Here is a 24,611-nt window from a genome sequence, read left to right as displayed (position 1 = left end):
TGTAAAACATCCATACCGTGGACTATTATTTGGCGATGAAAAAGACAAAGTAGTAATGCAGGAAACAGCCTGGATGGTTCCCCAAAGAATTACACTGAGTTTAAAAAAAAAAAAGCCAGTCTCCAAAGATTACATACTTACAATTCTGATTTTAAAACATTCTGGAAATGACCAAAGTATAGAAATAGTGGTTGCCAGGGTTAAAGGGGGTAAGGTGGGGAGGGAAGTGGATATGGCTATAAAAGTCCAACAGGGGGGATCTTGTGTGATGGAATGTTCTGTACCTTGAACATGCTAGTTGTGATACTGTTCTCAGTTTTGCAAGATATCATGAAACTAGGTAAAGGCACATGGATTCTCTCCATAACTTATAACTGCATGTGAATCTTCAAATATCTCAAAAGAAAAAAGTTTAATTAAAAAAATTAGGTGACAGTACTGCAGACAGAGAGCGGATTGGGGAAAAATTAAGAGAATGAGAGAAGGAAGAAGTTTAAGAAACCCTACTCTAGAAAAGTTTTTTATTATGAAAACTCTCTTGGTGGTTATTGTTGGCCAAAACTCCTCCAGAGTTTTTTGTTGTTTACTCGCTCAGTTGTATTTGACTCTTGTGACCCCATGGACTCCTCCAGTCTCCTCTGTCCATGGGATTTCCCAGGCAAGAATACTGGAGTGGGTTGCCATTTCCTTCTCCAGGGGATCTTCCAACCCAGGGGTGGAACCCGCATCTCTTGCACTGGCAGGTTCTTAACCACTGAGCCACCAGGGAAGGCCCCTCCAAAGGTTACTGGTGGTAAAAAGAGTTTGCTGTGATCAATCAAGTGCTGGAAGCTTTATGAGCTGTGGTTTGAAGCAAAGCAGGTGGGGTCAAGTTTGAAAGATGCATAGGGAGGTCAGGAGGTCAAAACCCAGGCCAGCTTAGCTGGCAAGGACAAGATTAGCGTGGTCCCCTCCTCCCCCTGGCAGCGTGGGACTGGTTAGCTCAGGATCAGGGTGGAGGCTGCTAGGAGCCCTTGGGGCCCCCTTGGTGGCCACTGGCATGACAGTGACCACCCTAGGAAGTATTCAGGGGAAGGGAAGCAGCCCCCTAAGAAGTCCCGTGGGCCAGATTTAGACTGAGGCCCAGTGATTAGAAGGCAGGGGCATGGGATCCATGAGTGAGTGCTGTGGTTCTTGGACATTCAGTGCCTTGGGCTCCCCGCTCAGAGAAAACCTGGTCAAGGGTTAGACTGGGAAGCATTTTCATGTTTAAGGATTTCAGCTGTTCAGGTGTGGCCTCTTGTTTTGTTCTGTGTACTTGGTGTAAAGCAGTGTTTAACGTGCATCAGAGTCACCTAGGGGCTTGTTAAAACGCAGATTTCTGGGCACTAAGCCTAGAGATCCTGATTTCACAGGTCTGGGCTGGGGTAGGGAATTTGCTTTTCTAACAAGTTTCAAAGTGATGCTGATGCTGACCCTTCACTCTGCAAACCACTGGTGTTAAAGGGTGCAGACCAGAAAACCAGAGGGGTGACAGAGTCCCACCCGTGGGGAGGCCCGAGACAACCTCCGCATGCTTGCCTGGCACAGCTTATGGAGGCCTGTGGTTTGTGACTCCAACAGGGCAGTGATAAGACTTACGAGCTGTGAGGTGAGTGCTGGGGGGTGATGGTGGGCCACGGGATTTGGAAAAGTCTCAGGGGGTTGCAGGATGGGAGTAAAAGGAGAGGCTGGCCAACTGCCAGGGGAGCTGACAATCTGGGAGAGAGGCGCTGATGCAGCTACTCGATTGTGCAGGGTGCGGTGGGGGGTGCTGGAGAGGGGCGATAGGGGGTCCCTGGGGGTTGGGGTCCTCAGGAAGCCTAGACTGAGAAGGGCCAAAGGAGTCCTCTAGGGGACAGGGGAGCAAGGGATGTGTGTATGATTCCTATAGAAATGGAGAGAGGGTGGTAGAGATTTGGGGACTGGGAGCTGATGTGGAGTTCAGATTTCAGGGGCTGAGAGGCGATGTGAGACTACGACCGGGGGCGCAGGAAAGGAAGGTGAGGCTGAGCCGGGAGTGAGGAGGGCCACCTGATGGGGCCCGCGGAGGCAAGCAGGGAATGGCGGCGGGGGTGGAGGTGGGAGGAGGCGGGGAGGGCAGGGAAGCCGGGGCAGAAGTTGGTGTCCCTCAGCTCGGAGGAATACGGCGGGGGCGGGCCGCCAGGGGGGACAGGGCGGAGCCGAGCGGCGAGGCTGAGCCGGGCGGCGGGCGGCTCCGCGGAGTCGCAGCCGGAGCCAAGCTGGACGGCCGCGCCTCCCTCACCGTCCCCGCCCGGAGCCCGGCGCCGCCGCTGCCCCGCCGCCCCGCCGCCCCCGCTGGCCGCGCCGTGACGCGGGCATGAGCCTGGCCCGCCGTCCGCTGAGCCAGCGCCCCCGGCAGGGGCCGCAGCGCCCAGGTAACTAAGGGGGCGCGAGGCGGGGAGGAGGGCCTCGGGCCGCGCAGGAGCCCTCCAGACCCGCGGCGACTACCCCCGTGAGGACTCTCCAAGCCCGTGGGACCTTCCTACCCTGTGGGGGTCCTCAGGAGTCCACTTCCAAAAGCCAGTCCCTGCCCCCGAACTACCCCTTGGGCCCCACCTGCCCCCAGCTCTCTTCTCCAGGGGACCCCAGGTCAGGGCTTGACCTCACACCCACCCCACACCTACCCATCGGAGGAGCCCAGGCCCTTATGCTCCCTGGCCCTGCCGTCTCGAAGGGGCACAGCGCAGCTCATCGTAGCGTGCCTCCTCGCACCCTTTCTGCTCTCATGGCCTCCTACTCTCCCAGTCCCCCCGTCCCAAAATTCCTAGAGACTCTCCAACTGCCCCCACCATCCACCCCACCTGCAGATGATTCCTGCCCAGCAGCTTAAACTTTCAGCCAGCTGCCCGCCTTCCTTGATTCTTTCTGCCTGTTCCTGGGGTCCTGTTCACTCTCTCCCCCAGGACTCCCAAAGTCCGGCTTCCCGTTAAATGCTTGCTGTCACTGCAGAGGGGTAGGAGCGGAGGCCGGCACCTGGGCCATGTCCCAAGCCGTGGCTGTGTGGCTGTTGCCAGGAGACTCAGATGGAGGGTTTCGGGTGTAGGGGTCTGAGAGTCAAAGGCAGTGATGGGCGGGCAGGATCCACAGCAGCAATTTGAGGCTGGGCTTATTTAGTGCAGAGTGCCTTCTTGCCCCTTTCAAGAGATGTGGCTCCAGTGCAGGCCAGTCCTGTCCCCCAGCTGGGATGGGTCTCAGGAGCTGTGCCCCCAGTTGTCTGCCCTTCTGAGCCTGAGCAGTGGCTACTTCTAGCTCTCTCTCCCAGGCAGGGCAGCAGAGCTGGGCATGATGTCTCCCAACAATCAGGGCCGAGGTGGGGCCACCCAGCCAGACCCGGACACGGGGTCAGCAGTACTGCCTCCCCCTGGGTCAGCTCTGAACCAAACTGTGGGTCTGGGGCCCAGGGAAATGGGAACCCACCGCTGCCCACGTGTCTTTGGAAGCTGAGCTGGGCCTGACCAGGCTATTGGTGGTGGTGGTGGGAGAAAGGATGAAGAGGACAAAACAAATCCTGGAGATAATTACGTTTTCAGCCCCCATGTACTGAGTACCTACTCTGCACTCAGCAGTAAAAAATCCACCTGCAATGCAGGAGATGTGGGTTTGATCCCTGGGTTGGGAAGATTCCCTGGAAAAGGGAATGGCTACCCACTCCGGTATTCTTGCCTGGGAAATCTCATGGACAGAGGAGCCCAGCGGGCTACAGTCCATGGGGTCGCAAGAGTCGGACATGTCTGAGTGACTAAACAACACTCTGCACTGGGCACCATTCTAGGTGCTAGGATGGAGCTGTTAATTAGAGGAGGCTTAGCCATCAGGGAGCTGACATTCTAGGATATTGTTGGAGATAGTGGCCAAGTAGCAAACCAGCAGATGAAGAGGTAAATCCTATGTGGGGACAGTGGAAACTGGGTGTGGTGGTAGAGGCTGACTGGAGGCTCCCTTTGGCCAGGGTGGTCAGGGAAGGCCTCTCTAAAGTGATGGTCTTTAAACTGATGCAGTAGAATGAACCTTGGACCATCTAAGGGAACGGTGTTATATAGGCAGGGAACAGCAAGTGCAGTGATACCGCGTGGGCAGGAGTTAGGCATGTTGAGGAACATCACCCCCCCTGCCCCCTGGCAGGGGGGAGATGAGGCCGGAAGGGTGGGCGGGGGACGGGAGGGAGACCAGTGGTCTGGAGACATAGTACCACCTTCCTGGCTGGAGGGCCCAGAAGACAGTGACTGTTCTGATGTCTTCTTCTGCCAGTCTTCTCTTCCCCATTGGTTTTGGATCTGACTTTGCCACCCACTTTCAGACCTGCAGTGTTTCAGGTGGTGGTTGCTTGTGAGGATTTGCAGGGGTGGAGGAGATCAGGGGTGGGGCCCTCCAGGGAAGGGAGGACCTCCTCCTGGCCCCTGATAACCATCACGTGGGGGTAGAGAGGACCGGGTGGGGGTGGGGAATGGGAAATGTCCCTGGTGTTGTAGAGAATCCGGTCGATAGGATCTTTGCCAGCGGGTGGAGACAGCGAGCCGTCAGTGAGCTGGGGTCCAGGCAGGGCTGTCCCCAAGCCCTGATAAGATCCGATCTGTCTCGGGGTGGGGAGGCCCAGCCAGGCTGACAGCCGCTCAGGCTCAGCCATTGGTTGCTAGCAGCAGCAAGTAGCGTTTGTTCTGGAGCCAAGCCTCCAGGCAGAATCCGGGTGCAGGGAGGGAGTGCTTAGACTGTCCCACCGGGCAGGTGGGCAGTGGCCCCACCCCACCCCTCTGCTGGGCACCAGGGAGTCTCCTACCCCCTCCGCACAGGACGCCTGCTCTTTCTGAGAGAGGGGATACATTTCAGAGTCCAGCTCTCTCTGGAGGAGCCGGTGGTGTCCTGGTCGGGGGCAGGTACCATTTGTGGCTGAGCAACCACATTGACGCTAGGCTGGGAGGAGGAATGGGGGTCCTTACTCCTCTCCCATTGAGGATCTGTGTTGACACCCTGTTAGCCTCTCAGAGTGCTCAGAGCTGACCTTACACACCTGAGACCACAGTTAGCAGGGCAGCTTTCCCTGCTGCAGGCTTGTGAGTGCCAGAGCTGCTGGGGCTTCAGGAGTGATGGGGAAAGTGGCCCCAGGTGCGGCAAGGTGAGGGGGGCTGCGGGGGGCGCCTTCCTGGTTCCTGCCTGCTATGCTTAGCTGCCCGCCGTCTCTTGATGCCTGATTGGGTCTGCACAGGCTCAGCCAGGGGCCATGTCCTTTGGGGGATTGATTGGTTCTGCGTACCCCCCTCACCTTGATCCCATTACCCATCAAATGTGTGTCTACCTATTGACCCTTCCCCCTCTCTCCCCGCCTCCCCAGCTCCCCTGTGCTGTACCACTCTGGGCCCCAGCTTGGGTCTTGCTCTTGCATATTTATTAGGAATCGAGTAAGGTCAGCACCGCCTGTGACTCCAGGCCAGCGTGAGCTGCCAGGTACCTTGCCACCCAGGCTCTCCCTGGAAGGTCACTCTTCCCGCTGGTTTATTTCTGTGGGTTTATTTCTAGGGCCTGGGGCCTAGGGCGGGGTGTGGACCTCTGGACAGACATGCAAGGGGTATGCCTGAGAGCTTGGCAGCTGCAGTCACTCAAGGGGTACGGCGGGGAAGGTAAGGGGGAGAGGCAGGAAGGAGCAGGCCTGTGTTGGGCAGGTGGAAGGCTGAGTTAGGGTGATCTCACAGCCCTTGGCTGGGCAGCAGCTTTCGAAATACAAACAGCCCTTTGGGTTTTCAAGGCAGATGCTCTTGGTCCTGCGTGGGCAGGCAGGTGCCTCAAGGATTCATTTCCTCATTTAAAATGGGCTGATTTATCTTCTTCTTCTTTTTTTTTTTTAATTTTACTGATGGGGAAATTGAGGCGCTGAGATGTTAAGCGGCTTGCCTAGGACCTCTTGCCGTTAAATGCATGTTCCTGGCTGGGCCACATCCCGAGCTGCCCTGGATGAACCCAGGGGCCCCGTGCGTGTTAGTCATTATGTTCTGAAAGAGGCCTTCCTTGCTATGGACCCTCAGCCAGTGGCCGGCTGGCCATCATCTCAGAGGGGACTTTTACAGAGCTAGTCCTTGCTGGGGGGCCAAGTAAGCCCCACATGGTGGAGACAGAACTAGGAAAGCTTGCTCATCCCTGAGGGCCAGTGCCTGGGTCTGGCAAGGCTGTTGAGGGGGTCAGTACCAGGGAGGGACCCCCCAGCCAACCTTATAGGAGGAAAACAGATCACTTGGGTGAGGCAGAGTCTTGGCCCCCAGGGAGCTGGGAGAGAGGGCGTGGATGGGCACGGAGGCCGCTGAGGGGTGCTGAAGGGGCTCTCGGGGTACACGGGGCACAGAGAGCACTACCCTCTATGTCCCTTCGCCTGTTTGCATGTGCGCACTGGGGTAGTCACATCTGTTCCTTGTTAGGGACTCGACAGACAGGCCTCCAGAAGATTGATTAATGCCAAGCTGCTGGCAGCTCCGGCAGGACGCTTGCCCCAGGGTCCTGTCCTGGCAGCACAGATGCCCAGCTGACCCCAGCAGTGCTACCACATTCTCATCCAGTGATCCTGGAGACGTGGGGGGCCATGTTGCGGACACAGCCCTGCCCCCCGAGCCTGGGTGGCAGAGAAGGATAAGGCGGTGGCGAGTGGCCAGAGCCAGGTGGCAGAGCATCCATCCCATCCCCAGGCCCGCCTCCATCACCCACTCCGGAACTTATTTGTCTCTGGCTGAAGCCTGGGCTTGCTATGTGACCTTGGCCGTGCCACCTCCCCTCTCTGGGCAGCTTACTTAAATGATCTGAAATGGAGGGCTGGGTCATCACTGAGACACCTCCCTCCGCCAAGTCTGAGTCTTTGTTATCTGCCAACCCGCCTGATTCCAAGAGCCCCCGGTGGCCCCCCTTTCCCCACTGCATATGGACTGCCCCTTGGTCCCCCTCAATGTGGTCCAGCTGTGTCCTCTGCTCCCAGCCCAGGTGTTTGCTAGTTCTCCGTGTAATTAACTCCTGCCCGGGTCCAGGACACGGGACACCGAGAGTCCTGTCCAGACCCTGTGCCCTCACAGACCAGCCTGGCCTTTCCAGCGCCAGGGCGAGGCAACCGCTTCGACAGTGGCCACCACCAGCCTGCCCAGCACATTCCTCAGGCTTATCTGCAGGCCCGCCCCACTGGACTCTGCCCTCCCACCCAGGAAGCAGCACCCAGACGGGCTGCTGAAGAGTTCCAGGGGGCGGGGAGAGCAGGGTTTGAGGGGACGGTTCTCAGACTCTTGCCTGGAGCTGGGGAGATCCAGGTATAGAACCAAGTGGGTCAGAGGGCCTGGGGTGGGGGTGGGGGCTGTCTGCTGAGACCTAAGGGGTGGATCATCTAACCTCGGGGAGCACGGTCCCAGAATCTGTGTCTTCTCCCAGGAGCCTCATCTCCTGGAAGGCTTCCTGCAGGGAGGTACCCGCGCAGGAGGGGGGCTTGCTGGAGGCCTGCCCCTCAGCTGCAGCAGGAGCCGGAGCCCATCCTCCCAGGAAAGGGTTAACCATGTGAGGGAGGGGACTGGGCTAGACCATTTTCCTCGTAGAGGCCTCTACCTCGGGTTTTCCTGAATGGTTCTGCCATCCTGGGGTGGGGAGGGAAGGGAAGGAAGAAGGGCGGGCTGAGGGAGGAAGGGAGGGGACGAGTGTGGGTAGAGGAAGGGAAAAAAGAGCGGAGACAGCCAGGGGAAGAGAAAGATGTCACTGTCTAATCTCCCTGTCATTTTTATTTCCAGCAGGCGCCGGGCAAAGGAGCTGCTAGAACAATGCTGAGGCGGGCGAGGTGAGGAGCAGCTCCGCAGCAGCCCCGTCGGAGGAGTGGGGAAACCGAGGCCACCTGGGCATCCCTCCCCTCGGCGCCCGAGAGAGACGAACCTCAAAGACACGGTGGAGAAACCATGGCGACCAATTTCAACGACATCGTCAAGCAAGGCTACGTGAAGATGAAGAGCAGGAAGCTCGGGGTGAGCCACCTTCCAAGGGGCCCGTGGTCTGGCATCTGGGATGTCGGGGGTGCACGGCCACCCGCCGGCTCCCGGCCGGCCATCGTGCATTGCCGGTCTCTCGAGGTTTCTGGCCGGCGGGCTGCCTGGCATGTGCCTGGGCCCGGCTCTGCCCACCGCAGCCCCCGCCCCAGCCCGGCTGGCTGGAGTCCCGGTGGCTGGGCCAGCGGTGGTGGCCGATGGGCAGCCGGCTCCCCTGCTATTGTTGAAGTTGTCGCCCGGGCAGCGGCTGGAAATGCCGGGCTGTATCTGAGCTGAGACCAGCTTGTCACTTCCCCTTGCCATCACCTCCTCGTCTCCCCCTCCCCTCTCCTGGCCTCTTTTCTTTAAAGTACCTCGTCTCCCCTGCTTCCCGAGGCTTGCTGTGTACAGGCGTTTATTTGTTTTATCTTTGGTTGTTGCTTCTACGGTTAATGAAGTATTGGCCAAGGAGAGTGGTTGGTTGTTGGGGGTAGGTCGGTGGTACGAGGGGCACAGAAGCTGGCATTTATGTGGCTTATGAATGAGAACCTGGGTGGGATGGCCCGTGGCACTGGGACCGGCTGCTTTCCTCCCTGGTTTTGGAGGGGGCTGGGGTCTTGGAGGGCCTATGGAGATGAGGCCTCAGATGTACCTTTCCTGGGTGCTCACCCTCTCCCACCCCCTACTGGTGAAATCCCCCCAAAAGGCATGAGCAGGGGCCCCAGGGACCAACTTAATAATCTTGGTGAGGTTGTCCCAAGAGCTGCCTTTATTCCCTGACCCTCCCTGCTCTCTCCATTGAGGGGTCTCCCCAGTAAGAAGGAAACCCTGGTGCCTGAGATGGCCCAAGTCTTGGGTTTACCTGGGCCCCCTGCTGGCCCTTCCCTCCCCTCCCCTCCCCCATGGCCTTGGTGGGAGTGGGGGTGCGATCTGACTCTCAAGGCTTTCTGGCTCAGCAGAGTGGGCTGGCAGAGGAGCTGGCCTCTGATACTCAGGGGCCCCTGTGTGAGACAGGGGTACCAGACAGAACGGGACTGGCCTTGGAGCAGGATGGTTCTTGAGCCCCCTTCCACTCCTGTGGCCCCCACCCCCGGACCCCTGTTGGGGGCTCTTCTGTCCAGGCAGGGGGCAGCCACTTAGCTGGTGGGCATGCTGGGGTCTTACCTGGATTTGGACTGTGTCCCAGCCCGGGCCCTGGTGGCCATCGGCCACTGTGTTCTTGCCCCGAGAGAAGGATGGAGCCCGCTTGGAGCACAGAACGAGGAGCAAAGCTAAGGCTGAGGTGGGGAGGCAGGGGGCAGGGGCCCAGCTTCTGGTGTGGCTCCTCCTTCCCCAGGGCCCAGACCTGTTAGGTCCTTCAGGTCTCCGGGGGCCAGCCGGGCTGAGGGCCTGTCCAGAGCAGAGTTTCCCAGGAAGCCAAGCCACTTGAGCTGGCCACTTGGGCTCAGAGCCCAGCCTGCTTCAGGGGGAGGCCCAGGAGCCTACCGTGGGCACTGTCAAGGGCAGGGTTTAGGAGCCGGGGTGTGGCTAGGCCCCGTCTGGAGTCACCCCCACTCAGGGAACTCGACTTCCCCCTGCAGATCTGCTGTGAGGGGCTGGGGCCACCCGGCCATTCTTGTCTCAGCCCACAGAGGTGAGGGGGAAGGGCTGGAAGAGATCAGGAGCGGGCCCTCCTACCTGCCAGGGCTTTCCTCCCAAGGCAGAGCTGTGGCAGAGCGTTTCTGAAGCGCTGATCAAAGACCTGTGAGAAGTGGGGAAGGAGGGCTCTTGAGCACAGTGGCTCCCTGGGGCTCTGTGTTCGTGCAAGTGTGTGTGTGTGCGTGTGTGTGCATGTGTGTGTGTATCTTGTAACCAGGCAACCAGAGTGCTCAGGCCCCCAGGCCTTCTGCCCCTGCAGGCTGCACAGAGCCCAGCCTGGCAGGGCATAACTGGGTTGGCAGCATTCATGCATTCATTCATTCATCCATCCATTCACGCTCCCTACACATGATCATTCACTTGTTCAGCAGGCTCCGTTCACGAGGCTACTGGGATGTGAGGATTCTGAGAATAAAATACAGTCTCTCCCTAAAAGAGCTGAGCTGCTCAGCTTAGAGCTGAGGCCGGCTGGGATTTATCTGGACAGGCCGAGGGCTGAGCCAGGGTCAGGGGGGCAGGGACAGACACGTCTCCTAGAGTCTCCGGAGCCAGAAATAGCCGGGTGTGAGTAGCTTCTCAGGATGGAGACTGCCTTGGCCCACCGCACCCTGGGAACCTGCCTGCCGAGGACCTGGTGCCCACATAGCAGGGCAAAGAGGAGGGCCCCTCCGTCTCCACGCTGTTTGCCAGTGAGAGGAGCACTGGAGATTCTCAGGGAATGGCTCTGCCAGCCTCCTGGAGTGCTTTCTGAAAGAATAGGTACATCCCAGCTGGACTTGGGGCTGGAAAAGAGCCATAGGAGGAAGAGTCTAGTGGCAAGTGGTGAGGGCCACCAATGTGGCAGGGGTCTGACAAGCCAGTTTGCCCCTGTAGCCCTGGAGAGTGGTTGACTCCCCACTCCCTGGCTCCCTTGCCCCTCGGATGGAGTCCGGAAAGCTATAGAGAATTCAGGTAGATTTAGGCGAGGGTCATTGGCAGTGGTTGGGACAAGGAGTGATGAACCTTAATGGGGAAGGCACTGTGCTCTGGGGTGATTCCAGGTTCCTGGCTCTGCTCCTTGACCTCTGAGCGCGTCTGGTTTACCAGCTGGGGCAGGAAACTAACCCTGGTTCCCTTTATTCCCAGGATAGTCAGTGAATGAAGAGGTGGTAGAGGCAAGAGGGGGTGTTACCTATATCAAGAGCTGTCCCCTGGCTCTAAGAACAAGGACTGTGGTGATGTGCAGACGGGGAGGGGGCTCAGGCCTGATTCCTGTCCGCATGACATTGCCTCTGTCCTGGCCGGTGCTCCTGGGCAGAACCTTAGCGCAGTGGTTTCAGGCAGCCCGTTTTAAATACCAGCTCTGCCATTCATAAAGCTGTTACTCAACTCTTGGGTGCCTCAGATTGCATCTGTAAAGTGGAGATGATAATAGAACTGACCTCAAGAGTGACCCTGAGATTAAATGTGAGGAGTGCTAATAACAAAAAGCACAAATAGGAAGCACTCAATAAATGTTGGCTACTTAGATTAAACCCAGAGCTGAACTCATAGTAAACAGTAGCTCAGGAGCACCTTTTATGGAGCCAGCCAAGAAATGACTGCCTTTTCAATTTGGGGCGGGGTCTCTTCCCCAGGGTGGGGTGTCACACTGGTGTCCGCTGTCCCAGGTCTCCTGGGCCTGAGCCCCCTAGAAGGCTCTGTGGCACTGCCCCTTGGTAGGCAGGGAAAACTGCAGGGTCACTTTGGCTGTGTTGGGAGTGGTCCAGGGCCCATCCCCCTGCCATCTCGCCCCACAGATCTACCGGAGGTGCTGGCTGGTGTTCCGGAAGTCTTCCAGCAAGGGGCCCCAGCGGCTGGAGAAGTATCCAGATGAGAAGTCTGTGTGCCTCCGAGGCTGCCCCAAGGTTAGGGGACCTGGGCCCTAGCTCCCCAACCTGTAAGCAGTGATGTGTTCAGAGTCCTGAGGGTCAACAGGACCCTGCTGGGGGTGGCATAGCTGGGGGGGACGCAGAGGGAGGTGCTTCGCCCTGGCTGAGTCCCTTGTGGATGCTGTGCCAGGTGACAGAGATCAGCAACGTCAAATGTGTCACACGGCTCCCCAAGGAGACCAAGAGGCAGGCAGTGGCCATCATATTCACGGACGACTCAGCACGGACCTTCACCTGCGACTCAGGTGAGGGGATGGGGCTGTAGGCGGCATGCTGGTCAAGGTCCAGTCAGCAGGGGGCAGAGCCAGGCTAGCCCTCCTGATGGGATGGGAGGTGTGGGGCAGGAGGGCGCCTTTGAGGAAGCCGCCCTCCAGGATGAGGTGGGCAGGCAGGCAGAGTCCACTGGCCTCGCCCTCTCTGCCTTGCATGCGGGGACTACTCTGGCTGAAGCAGGTGGGGTGGGCTGCCGAGGGACCCTGAGCTGGCAGCATGATGAGATACTGTTTTCTCCAGAACTGGAGGCAGAGGAGTGGTACAAGACACTCTCTGTGGAGTGTCTGGGGTCGAGGCTCAACGACATCAGTCTGGGAGAGCCAGACCTCCTGGCCCCAGGAGTGCAGTGTGAGCAGACAGGTGAGGCCTGGTGCTGGCACAGGGTGGGGGTGGGGGGACCTCTCCCCCCACCCCCTGAAAGCTCCAGGCCCTCTTGTCCTCTCCCCTCCAGATCGCTTCAACGTCTTCCTGCTGCCCTGTCCCAACCTGGACGTGTACGGCGAGTGCAAGCTGCAGATCACCCACGAGAACATCTACCTCTGGGACATACACAACCCCCGCGTGAAGCTCGTCTCGTGGCCCCTCTGCTCACTGCGCCGCTACGGCCGGGACGCCACCCGCTTCACCTTCGAGGCTGGCCGGTAGGACCCACTCGCCTCCCCACCCTCCAGCCATGGTCTCGATGGTGGCTGCCATTCACTTGTGTCGGGCCTTGTGCTGAAAGCTCATTTTATCAGCATAGCATGCTGAAGGGGAACATAGTATTCCCATTTTACAGATGAAGAAATCGAGGCTCCCAGCAAGTATGTCCAAGGCTCAAATCAGATGCTGGCACTGACCAGCTCTGTGATGGCAGACCTGCATCTCGGTTTTCTTATCTGTCGTATGGAATGATAAAAGTGCCTGGCCTCACATACTGGGTGATGGTGGTGAGGACTGGGTATAGCTTGAACTCTGGAGCGGCCTGCCTGGGCTCTGGTTCTGTGTACTCCACTTTGGCTGTTACTTAGCTTCTGAATGCCTGTTTTCTCATCTATAATATAGTTTGAGAAAAACTGTAGTAATGAGGAAACTAACTGAACACAGACCAGGTGGTGGAGAAAACAAACGGATTAATTCTTGTAAAGCATTTAGACCTCCACCTGGCACATGGAAAATGTTCAGCACGTTTGAGCTGGGTGGTCGGGCCCTCAGGTAACAGGCCTGCGTGTTCCCAAAGGAGAGCCTGACTGAGCCTGTGCACACACGTGGGACGCACCCGCCACCTTGCTCTCTGTGCTCCCCGTGTCCCCAGGATGTGTGACGCTGGAGAAGGGCTCTACACCTTCCAGACACAGGAAGGGGAACAGATTTACCAGCGGGTCCACAGTGCCACCCTGGCCATCGCCGAGCAGCACAAACGAGTCCTACTAGAGATGGAGAAGAACGTGAGGGTGAGGCCACGCATCTCAGTCCAGGGTAGGGGGCGGCGGGCGGGCAGTCGGAGGACCGGGAGAGTGCCAGCCGTCTCCAGCTCGTGTGTATGGCAAAGGCAGGCTGGGTCTTGGGCTGGCCGCCCCTGGGCTGAGCCGCTGACCCCTCTCTGCCCCACAGCTGCTGAACAAGGGCACAGAACATTACTCATACCCCTGCACGCCCACTACCATGCTGCCCCGCAGTGCCTACTGGCACCACATCACGGGTTCCCAGAACATCGCGGAGTCCTCCAGCTTCGCCGGTGAGTCACTGCTGGGCGTCACCCCCGCCAGCCAGGAGGCTCTGTGGGGGACAAGGCGTGCTGGGCAGGGCTCTTCTGTCCTGGGCCCAGGTCCTCAGCCTGCGTCTGTGTCCACAGGTGAGGGGTATGCGACAGCCCAGGCCAGCTCAGAAACGGACCTCCTCAACAGATTCATCCTGCTAAAGCCAAAGCCCAGCCAGGGGGACAGCAGCGAGGCCAAGGCCCCTTCCCAGTGACGGCAGAGCTAGCGTGCCCGGACGACCGCTGGGGCTGCCTGCAGCGTATCGTGGACGGCCTGCAGGGGCTGTGGGCCAGAAGCCCAGAGAAAGGGAGCAAGCCGTCCCTTCTCTGCCCCCAAGGGTGAGACTGGACCAAGGCAAAGGGCTGGCCATGCCACCTGAGCATGTGTGAGGGGCTGGAGCTACCATAGGACTATATACGGTTAATGATTTTAATATATATGGCTTATGACGTTCTTCTATATTAATAACATTTCCCCCTCTGTCCCTCCCTGCCACCACATACACATTTTTTATCCCCATGACCAGGCCACAGTCAGGGCTGTTTCTGAATGTGAGGGCGGTGGTTTTTCCTGTCCCCCAAGGGGTACCAGCCCTCCTGCTTCGGGCCCGAGGAGGGAGACAGTCTGCAATCCCGGCGTCTGCTCTGGCTGCTGGCTTTCCCACAAAGCCCAGGGCCCGTGGAGACGGCAGGTGGCTTCTCGGTTCCTCTGGGCCTGGTGGCACAGGAAGGATCCGAGCTTACACTGTGCCACTCGGCAGCCCTGCACTTAGGCAGTTTTACACAGAGGTGACATCTGGTTGACACCTCAGGTGAAAAATCTGGTTTTAAAGTGGTTTCTACCCAGGCTCTTCCTGCTTCGTAGGCTGGGAAGATGCCCTGGGGGCAGGGTGCTGGTTACCTCAGCCCAGGGAGGGTGGCCTGTCCCAAGCTCTTTCCTGCTCCAGGGCCAGGCCGGCCCCCAGGAGCACTGCGGGGTGGGGGGGAGCACCCTGCCGCCCCCTCACTAACCAGGTGGGCAGTGCTCCAGTGGAGGGTGCCCCCTGCCCTGTGCGGCCTCCCTCTGGCCAAAAGGACTCAGAAATGAGACCTCCCCACTTCCTCCTTCCCACTTGGTGCTGAGGCTCCCTGCTGAAATGCAATTAAAGCAATTGATTTTCTAGTGCTGGTATTTATTGACTACCGTGCAGAAGGGCTATCTTTCTACTCACATCAAACGTTTGGCTGTATGTGTGTTGGGTTTTTTTGTTTTTACTATTTTAGGGCTCTGATCTGTGGGAACAGACCCTGTTGTAAATAACCACTATTCGAGTCGTGGCAGGAGGATGGTAAAGCAAGAGGCCCCTCCTGACAGAGCCCTGGAGCCAGGGAGGGGCCACGGCCCGCTCAGCTCTGAACCTGACCCAGGAAATGACCACCCCAGGAGTAAGCTAGCCTGAAGAAGGGCACCCAGAGGCCACGGGGAGGGAGGCGGAGCTGGCTGGCTCGGTTCGTGGCTCGATGACGCATGAAGGAGATTACGTACGTTGTGCTCTTTATTGCCAAAAATAAAAACTTTCAAAAGACAACTACTGTTAATAAATAACCCTTCCTTTCTGTACTAGATTTCCGGTTTTCTCCAGGCTTCTCCTGCCTGGCTGCCTAATTAACTGTGTTGGGTGTGTGCCTACCTACAGGGCTAAGGGGTCAAGGCCAGATCTTCATTAGGGTCCTTGTCCTCTTCCCCGCCCCTCACCACACACACAAATCAAATCATCTGGCCATTGCTGGTGAAGATTGAAACTTGACAGGTAGAGAACAAAATACAAGGTTTACTGGCGGGAAGAGGGGGATAGCCTGGGCCTAACACTACTCTTAAGAGGTACTCAAATTCAGGACACTTGAGAATCTGAGTGAAGGACCAATAGGATGGCCAAGGCAGGGACTGAAAGGGCTCTCAGCAGCCCGAGTGAGGATTCCAGAGTCAGTCCCTACACACAAGCCTACAACGGTGAGCACTCCAACTTGTGAACAGAAAGGGTTTGAAGTAAAGAGCTGAAATAACCCAAAGATGAGAGTCCAGCCCAGTGGCGGTCAACAGGGGAGCCCTATGGCCCCCGAGGCACACTGGGAGACAGGGCGGAAGCAGTGTTTCAGGGAGCATACTGCCGACCCACAGGCAGGCCCAGGGATGCTCAGTGAAGGGGGAAAGCTGTCCTGCCTGCAGCGGCAGTGGCGCCCCCGGTGATCTGTAACTGAGCGAGGCCGGGATGGACCTACCCCGCCCCGCTGCCGCCCTGCTAACTGGCACTGAAGGCTTGCCAAGAAACTTGAGCAATAGCTGTCCAGTCCCAGGAGCTAAACAGTCTCAGAAGAGACCTGAAATCCAACTGTTTTCCTCAAACAGGTGAGCTGCAGCTAGTTTATGGTGAGGACGTCACTCTGGATCTCGTGGCTTAACTGGGTCTGTAAATCACTCAGCTTCTTCTTTAATCCAGAGAGGGCTGAAAGGACGATGGTCTCGGGGCGCAGAGAGCCACAAGACTCCACATTGTAGTAAAACCTGAGAGGCAAGAGTCCAGTGAGAGCCCTCCACGAAGCATTCAGGCCAGCGGGCCCCAGCTTTGCCAAGGGCCTCCCTCCCTTCTAGGTCCTGACTCCTTTCTCCCTATGAATTTGACCTTGTCCTAGGGTTGACCTCCATCCAGCTTCTTAAAAACAGTGGTCCCAGTGCACTGTGTAGGACCTCAGGAGGGCCATAGCTGCCTCCAAAAGATACCGTGTGAAAACCTCAGAACACTTGTGCATAGACACAGTCCAGAGGGGAAGAAAGAAATAAGCAGTGCCACCTGCTCCAGCATTTTCATGTTTGTCACTAGAAGGCTTTGGACAGTTTGGGGCCCTAGGTTTGATCTTATGTTGATCTTTCTTTGGGGGCTGAATAATCACCACAGGAACAGTCTGGATAACTGGAGGGCCCCCTTCTCCCAGTGACCAAAAGGGGACTTATGGGGGGCTCAGCAGTTACCAGCCCCTCCTCAGCTGAGGGGAACTGGATGGGAGGGAAAGGGGCTCCTAACTCAGAGGCTGCACCAGACCTGTATGTTCTTACACATGCGACCTTTGAGTGCCAAACCAGGGTCTTACCTCTCTGGCTTGCCGTTTGGGTCGTAGGGGGCCTGCGACTCATCCTCATCCAGCTCCGAGTACTCACTCTTTGGCCTGAGGTCAAACAGAGGTCAGCAAAGCGTTGCTAAGGCCGCTTTCAGGGGACCGTGTCTCATGTTCAGGCTGCCCCATCTGGGTCACTAGGAGCCACTGCCACACCCGCCCACCCATCCGGCCGTCGCTCCCACCAGGAACGTACCACTCCTCCGGCTTGGGGTACACTGTGTGCCTCAGGGCATTGTCAGGGTCATACTCAAAAGCCACTCCTGCAGTCGGGTTCCACTTGGCGTGTTCCTTGCCAAAACCTTTTTTGGCGTAGGCGCGCAGTCTCAGCTCCTGGCCCTTTCTCAGCTTGACGATGAGAATGTCTGTGGGGACAGGTGAGAGTCAGTTGAGGGGCGGCAGAGGCACAGTTCTCCGGGTCTGACCTGCAGCCCCTGGAAGACCAGACAACACGAGAGGCTGGCTCTGGTCTCTGCCTCTCTCGGGGCGCCTTACCGTCCTGCTCCACATAGTCGTTGGGGTCATTATCTCGGTTCCTAGATGTCACCTGCAGGGGGTCCAAACAGAGGCATTTATTAGCAGCTGCTCATCTCACCCGGAAATCTTCCAGCACCTCCAGGGATCCCGTCTGTGCTGGTGACTGGCCTCTAACCCCTATCTCATGGCTGTGACAACCTCCTCAGTCAAAACAGTAGCACGGTCTTCAGAAAGGTCCTAGGGGGCAGAGGGCCCACAGAACCAATGTTTCTGCCCATCCTGGCAGAATCATTAGCACTTCGAAGCATCAGGCTCACGTTAAGGCAGAGGGTAACACAGGGAAGTTGGCATCTTCTAAGAATCCACCCCAATTTGGCCCACTGGAGCCAGGAGAACAGTCAAGGTCCCAACAGGGAGGCCTTCCTGACCGGAATGACCCGGGGGCTGTTGGAGATGAGGTCTCGAGACGTGACGTGACGCGTCTGGTCTTCGTTGCACCGCACATCCAGGGTGAACTCCACCGAGCACTCGGGGCAGAACTCTTCACACGTGCAGTCCTGAGGTGGGAAAGAGACAGCAGTGAGGCTGTGGAGAGACGGTGAAGTCTGGCTTGGCTCCTTGCTTCTAATACCCTGTCCCTGAAGGTTCTTCATCTGATGAAAGGGTGGACCACAGCCGCCAGCCTCTGGTCAGCTGTGTCCATCTACACACCACTCTTGGGCTGCTAAACGGCTCTTCCTCAGAGAACCAAGGCACTAACAGAGAAGGCTTTCATCCCACTTAGTTCAGTATCCATGAGCTGGAACTAGCTTGGGAGTGCAATGACCACTTAAAACAATCTAGTGGACAAGAGAAAAAAGTACCTTTTAAGCTCCAGACTACTGACCTTTTCTAAAAAAGTTTCATACATTCACAAAAGCAGAGAAGCGTATAACAGACTGCCACCATGTAAGTATAACTCAGCTTTAATAATTCTCAAGTTTGCCATTCTTTAACCTGATTCTTGAAACACTCCCGTCTCAAGAGACTAGCTGCTACCATTTAACTTCAGGCAAGAAGAGAGTTACTAGAATGTAGTCAAGCAAACTGTTCTCCCTTCACATTAGTGAGGAAAATCCAAGCTACTTTTGACGTTTTCAAGAGGATGAAGGAAATCTATGGGCCATACCCGGCCAGCCTGTAATCACACACAGGTGGGACAGAAAGGCAACCTAGACCCTTGAGATGGAATCACTCTTAGAAATATGAAATTAAAGAATCAAAATGTAATGGAAGACAAAAATATAAAAAGGTACTCAACCTAAAAAAAAAAGTACAATGAAAAGAGAAGAGTCTATTCAAGAGATCAAGACACTAAAGAGACACTAGCAACCAAAGGCAATGCACGCATCACAGATCCACAAACAAAAAGCCAACTAGGGGGAATTCCTCGGCAATCCAGTGGTTAGGACTCTGCCCTTTCTCTGTTGAGGGTGTGGGGTCCAAACCCTGGTTGGGGAACTAAGATCTGGTAAGCCAAGCAGTTCAGCCAAACCAAAAAACAATTAAGGGTATTTTGAGGATAACTAGGAAAATCTGAATTTAGACTGTATACACATAGTACAAATCCATACTAATTTTCTTAGGCATAATATTGTGGTTAGGTAAGAATATCTGTATTTTTAGGACAGGCATGCTGATGTAGTTAGGGGAGAAGTATCATGATTTCTGTAACATTTTTTCAGATGGTTTAGCAAAAATCACAACATCTATATGAACCATAAAGCAAATATAGCAAAGTATCAACAACTGGAAATTAAAAGTGAAATGAGAATGAGTATGTATTCTATTTTTAACTTTTCTGCAAATTTTAAGAAAACACAAATGAAAAATCCACACCATCTTTATTCAGTAAATGCAATACTAGAAAAAAATTTAATGGAAGAACTGTTAGGTCACAGGGGATGCATATCTTTATGTAAGATATGGACTAACTGCTCTTCAATCGGTGGTACAACTGTCTTTACCAATATATGTGATGTTTTATTTCTTAAAAACAGACTCTGGGGACATGAAGCAAATATGATGAAATGTCAAAATGTGACAGGTGGTTTGGCAGCAGCAAGCCTATTTGTTTTATTAGCTCCACAGTTTGCTGTGTGCTTGAATATTAAAAAAAAAAAAAACACATATATGGACTTCCCTAGTGGCACAGTGGATAAGAATCCACCTGTCAATGCAGGGGACACAGGTTCAATCCCTGGTCCAGGAAGATCCACATTCTGTGGAGCAACTAAGCCTGTGCACCACAACTACTACTGAGCCAGCAAGCATCAACTACCAGGTCTGAGACACAGCTACTAAAGCCCGTGAGCCTGGGGCCAGTGCTCCGCAACAAGAAGCCATCACAGAGAGAAGCCTGCACGCTGCAACCAGGAGTATCCCTGCTCAATGCGACTGGAAACGGCTCGAGCAGCAACAAAGACCCAGCACAGCCAAAAATAAAAAATTAATAAAACAAACAGCAACACATATACATTTACAAAATATATCAAATTAGCCATTAGCACACCAAAATGATGTGCCCCTGGGAATACCAGAAAAGGGGTTGATTCAGGACCACCTAAAGCCATCAAGAAGGAATACTCTCAAGCTGTCAACTAACAAAGCTCTGGTGAAAGAATGCAGGTAACCTAATCCTATCCTACACGCTCCCTAGTTCTGAGTCTGTTACCATATCATGGAAGCGGCAAACATCACCCCAGAGGAATGGAGTCATGTTTCAGTAAGACAACCTACAGGGTGAGGCATAAAGCTGGCAGACAGCTGCTGCTCTGCAGAACAGTTCTCACTCCCTCTGCTCCCTGTCCTCACCTGCTATCCTTCTGTTGACTCCCTTTAGCCTCCTAGGCCCCTGTCCCTGGGAAGAGATGCCCTGGAAAACACTGCACATCGGATGCTGAAGAGAAACAGCTCCACCCATTCGGTATAAATGAGCATCCAGGTGTATGTCTTCTCTGGCTAATGAGACTCTCTGATGCCCCTTGAGCCTCATCAATCTGTGGTCCCATCAAAACCAAAGACCGATGCCTACCTTGGGCTCCAAACAACATCTCCACACTGTCTTTCTAAAAGCTGAAATCGAGATGGTAAGAAAAAATCTCCTTGGGAACTGAGTTCCCTGCCTCCCCCGAGCTCCCCAAGCACACAGCATACCCGGGAGTACTGCAGCTTGTCCACAATGTCATCACTGGTGAGAGGGATTAATCCTGGAAGACAGAAAAGCACACTGAAGGCCAAGGGGCCAAGATGGAAGGAGAGTCCAGAAGTCCCCTTGGGAGTGAGGATACTTCTTCCTCTGACACTGGCACAGCCCCTCCCTGTAACCCTCCAAACCCAGCACTCACCAAGTCTGTGAGCAATGAACTCGTCATGAAGGACGGAGGAATTGGCATCAATCTGAACCCAGTCAATTGCTAAAGAATGAAGGAAGCAGAAAAAGCAGACAGGCAGATTAGCCACCAAATTCACCTAAAGACTTAGTACTGGTTTTCCAGATTTAAAAATCATCTGAAAGTGTTAGTTGCTCAGTCGTGTCTGACTCTTCACAATGCCAGGCTCCTCAGTCCATGGGATTCTCCAGGCGAGAATACTGGAGTATGTTGCCATGCTCTTCTCCAGGGAATCTTCCCGACCCAGGGATCAATCCCTGGGGGCTTCCTGCACTGAGGCAGATTCTTTACCATCTGAGCCCCTCCAAATCATCTAGTGCTTACTGAATTGCAGAGGCTGAGTCAGGCTTCCAGAGACTGTGATTCCACAGCTCTGGAGTGGGGCCCAGGAAAATGCATTTTAATAAGAACCACACACACCGCATCGCACTCCCCTGCTCAGGCAGTTATGATGCAGAGAGTTCCCTATATTACCCTAAAAACACTGACCTAAAGATACCACGAGAATGGGAATGTGTTTCTTAGAGCTGAATATTTCTGTGGGAAGCACTTAAACATGCTACTCATGCCAACACCAGTAAGAACACAAACTATTTGGGCACTTGAAAGCTAGACAAACCTCAGAGAAGTAACATAGACTTATGATCCACATCTCCTTTTGTGATATAATGACTAGATTATCCAAATTAATACTTTATTATCATTCAACCAAATAATGTTTACACAATTCCTTTAATGGGCACGGCATACTAATCCCTACCAGCCATGAGGGAGGAGAACTGTAGAGTCACACATAGTTGACTTAAACACACATTTACTCATTCATTCATAAATATCTGTATATAAACAAATAAATTCAAAAGTCAAAGGGCAGTGGAGACCAACTGTCCAATGAGGGGTGCAGACACTAGGAATAGAGGACAAGACACCACCAGACCCCCATCTGCTTGTCCTTCTGCTTCCTAAACCTGAGCCAAGTAAGGACTAAGAGCCAAGCTTTTCTGTCTCTGCCTTTCTTCCCACTGGCCTGCCTTTAACATCTCCCGTGCAGTTTAAAATCCTGTGAGCTTCCTATAAACCAGGCCTTGCCCACCCTCTGATACAGAGATGAACACTCTCTCCCTGGAAGAAGCTACTCTCTCCTAGAACTCTGTCCAGACTTCTCTTAAGACACTCGTCAAACTGCATTATATTTGTGTGCATCTTGCTTCCATCTCAAGCTTCAAAAATTCTTTGGGTCTTCAGATGTTCTAATTTCTGTATTCCTAGCTGGGGTCTGGATTGCAGGAGGTGCTTCATGCTACTTGTGGGAAAGTGGCGCTTGGAATGTCAGGGCTGCATCCTAAAGCACAGCTGCCTCATTTCACTCATGATGAAACTAAGGTCCTGAGACCCCACGGGGTGATCAAGCAGAGAAGGAGAACCAGCAATCCAAGCTCTGAGTTGAAAAAGTCTCCGGGGAGTGGTAACAGTGGAAAAACTACAATGTTCTCTTGCTTACCAACCAGTTGGCCTGTTTATCTCCTTAGGAACTTGCACACTTGATGTGGTAACTATGGCTTACATCTCTTTTTCCTAAACCAAACTCTGAATTGACACTCAGAAAATATTTGTAGTATATCTGTAGACAGGCAGAACACTCAGAGAAGAGTGGCTGGAACCAAAGCAGAAACAGATCCTTTTTCCTCTAAGCGTCAAAGCCACTGTAGCTATGGTTCTCCTTAAACCCTAAAAGAATCTGCCTGCAAATGCAGGAGAACAGGGTCTGATCCCTGGGTTGGGAAGATCCCCTGGAGAAGGAAATGGCCACCCACTCCAGTATTCTTGCCTGGAGAATCCCACGGACAGAGGAGCCTGGTGGGCTACAGTCAATGGGGTCGCAAAGAGTCGAACACAACTGAGCAACTGAAGATGAACTCCTGAAGAACCCTGTATTTTACAGGTCTGCGTTTCCAGTGCCTAGCACCACTGCCTGGAGCTTATATGCTCCCAAAATGCAGGTGATGGAACAGATTCATATCTACCAGCACTGGACCCTCACTGAACACAAGGCACAGAGATTATTCCCCTTAATCGTTGACGTCGCCCTGACAACTGCTATTAGCGTCCGAACATTAGAGAGGGGGCTGCAACTGAGTTTAATAGCTTGCCCAAGTTTCGCAGCGATAGTAAGTGAAAACAGTTTCTGAGTCCCAGGCCACAGACTCATGAAACCATGCGCGTCACCAACGCACGGAAAAGAATGGAACTAAGTAAATAGCCCGTGAGAGCCGGAGAGGTGGCCAGAGTAGCCCTGAGCCAAGGGCCCGATCAAGTCTCCAGCATGACTGTTCTCTTAGCGCCCCCAATCCCTCGCCCAAACCAAGGCTGGAGGTAGGAGCTGCAAGGTAAGGGGAGTGGTGGGATGGAAGGGAGAGAGGCCTGGTAGCCCAGGCAACGAGACTGGAGTCGCTTACCTATTATGGGCACCTCAGCGATGAAGACCCTCCGGATAGAATTTGCCACCCTGAGGAATGAAAACCAAGCGGCGTGAGGGCACCGCAGCCTCGGCAGGCCGGGCCCGCGCCCTACCGTGCCCAAAGCGGAAGCCCTGGCCTGGGAGCCGGTTCTGAAAAGACACGACGTCCCGCAGGCTGGGGCCCCGGCTCTCCAGAACCGTAAGCCTCTCCCCCAAGCCTTACGCCAGGTCCGTGTTCTCGATGATGAACTTGACATTCTCGTCGGTGAGCTCCGTGATCCGCACGGTGGGCTGGTTGGCGTACGGCATCGCGCCCCGCCGCTCGCTCGGCCTCCGGCGTCAGCTCTGCCGGGCCTGCGCCAACCGCACCAGCGGAAGTCCGTCAGCGGGGCCTCGCCACGGGGGCGGAGGGGCGCTCACAGCGCCGCCTGCTGCGCGGAGGCCCGAAGTTTTCTACCCACCCCTCCCACCTTCTTGAAGAGGCACCAGGTTCAACCATTTGGAGGGCGATCTGGCAAAGCATGCACACGCCCTTGATTCCACAGGAACACTTCTAGGAATCCATACCGTAGAAGCATTTGCAGTTGTAAGCAAAGATACATGTACAGGCACGTTCACTGCAGCAGTCTGTAGCAAAAAATAAATAAAATTTGCCCATTGACAGAGACGTGGTTAAATACACAAACACAGGAATACTGTTAACTTTTTAAAAAGAATGAAGTGTGTAAATTTATGGATGAACGAAAGTATAGTTGGTCCTCCATATGCAAGGGTTTTAAATCCAACCAACTGAAGATAAAGTTCCACAAAGTTTCAAAAACAAATTTGTTGCATGACCAGCAACTATTTATACAGCATTTACAACTATTTACCATAAGATTAAACATTGTATTCGGAGAAGGCAATGGCAACCCACTCCAGTACTCTTGCCTGGAAAATCCCATGGACGGAGGAGCCTGGTAGGCTGCAGTCCATGGGGTCACAAAGAGTCGGACACAACTGAGCGACTTCACTTTGACTTTTCACTTTCATGCATTGGAGAAGGAAATGGCAACCCACTCCAGTGTTCTTGCCTGGAGAATCCCAGGGACAGGGGAGCCTGGTGGGCTGCTGTCTCTGGGGTCGCACAGAGTTGGACACGACTGAAGCGACTTAGCACTAGCAAACATTGTATTAGGTACTGTAAGTAACCGAAAGATACTTTAGATTGTATGCGAGGGCACATGTAGGCTACATGCACATAGTACGCAGCGCCTTAAACAGCCTGGAAAGAGGTTTGATAGGTCTTTTTTTGCTTTTGGTTGTGCCACATCCATGTCCCCTGAAATGAAGTAGAGTTTTAACCATTGGACCGCCAGGGAATTCCCAGGCGGCAGCAGATTATACAGAGAAGTCCTAAAATAGAACTTGGCAGGGGACAACATGTAGGGGGCAGAGGAAGAATAATGAGGGAATAAAGAGGCGCTTGCCTTAGCAAGGAGTGACATTTGAGACAGGGCACCCTTGCACTAAAGCCTGTATCATCTC

General features: G+C 54.7%; 2 protein-coding genes across 4 annotated transcripts; one reads left to right on the top strand and one right to left on the bottom strand.

Moving 5' to 3' along the window:
* Positions 1-2,276: 2,276 nt before the first annotated feature.
* Positions 2,277-14,929, top strand: DOK4 (docking protein 4). Of its 3 annotated transcripts, XM_065925397.1 has the most exons (9): positions 2,277-2,417; positions 7,782-8,009; positions 11,426-11,533; positions 11,688-11,802; positions 12,071-12,190; positions 12,282-12,471; positions 13,125-13,263; positions 13,424-13,547; positions 13,665-14,929. In XM_065925397.1, exons 2-9 carry the CDS (start codon positions 7,944-7,946, stop codon positions 13,781-13,783), a joined length of 981 nt encoding a protein of 326 aa, XP_065781469.1. In that variant the 5' UTR covers positions 2,277-2,417; positions 7,782-7,943; the 3' UTR covers positions 13,784-14,929. The 3 variants fall into 3 exon arrangements, with proteins under 3 accessions (XP_065781469.1, XP_065781467.1, XP_065781468.1); XM_065925395.1 differs by having other exon boundaries at positions 13,424-14,929; XM_065925396.1 differs by lacking the exon at positions 2,277-2,417 and adding an exon at positions 7,195-7,313 and having other exon boundaries at positions 13,424-14,929.
* Positions 14,930-15,085: 156 nt separating this feature from the next.
* Positions 15,086-23,626, bottom strand: POLR2C (RNA polymerase II subunit C). The gene is made up of 9 exons (XM_065925401.1): positions 23,308-23,626; positions 23,083-23,132; positions 20,582-20,650; positions 20,391-20,443; positions 17,624-17,752; positions 17,214-17,265; positions 16,915-17,083; positions 16,695-16,769; positions 15,086-16,110 (listed from the first exon to the last, which is right to left on the bottom strand). The coding sequence occupies exons 1-9, from the start codon at positions 23,391-23,393 to the stop codon at positions 15,966-15,968; spliced, it is 828 nt and encodes a 275-aa protein (XP_065781473.1). The 5' UTR covers positions 23,394-23,626; the 3' UTR covers positions 15,086-15,965.
* Between the last annotated feature and the right edge of the window lie 985 nt (positions 23,627-24,611).

Source organism: Muntiacus reevesi, chromosome 2 (assembly GCF_963930625.1).
Source record: "Muntiacus reevesi chromosome 2, mMunRee1.1, whole genome shotgun sequence".
NCBI classification, from domain to species: domain Eukaryota; kingdom Metazoa; phylum Chordata; class Mammalia; order Artiodactyla; family Cervidae; genus Muntiacus; species Muntiacus reevesi.
Note: the sequence above shows the minus strand (reverse complement) of the source record. Positions and strands in the feature narration are given on the sequence as shown.

Coding starts and splice junctions, on each gene's coding strand:
- DOK4 (XM_065925395.1), top strand. CDS start 7,944: ATGGCGACCAATTTCAACGACATCGTCAAGCAAGGCTACGTGAAGATG. Junction 12,191..12,281: donor AGTGCAGTGTGAGCAGACAG/GTGAGGCCTGGT, acceptor TCTCCCCTCCAG/ATCGCTTCAACGTCTTCCTG. Junction 12,472..13,124: donor TTCACCTTCGAGGCTGGCCG/GTAGGACCCACT, acceptor CCGTGTCCCCAG/GATGTGTGACGCTGGAGAAG.
- POLR2C (XM_065925401.1), bottom strand. CDS start 23,393: ATGCCGTACGCCAACCAGCCCACCGTGCGGATCACGGAGCTCACCGAC. Junction 16,770..16,914: donor TACCCCAAGCCGGAGGAGTG/GTACGTTCCTGG, acceptor GTTTGACCTCAG/GCCAAAGAGTGAGTACTCGG. Junction 16,111..16,694: donor CCAAACGGCAAGCCAGAGAG/GTAAGACCCTGG, acceptor CTTGCCTCTCAG/GTTTTACTACAATGTGGAGT.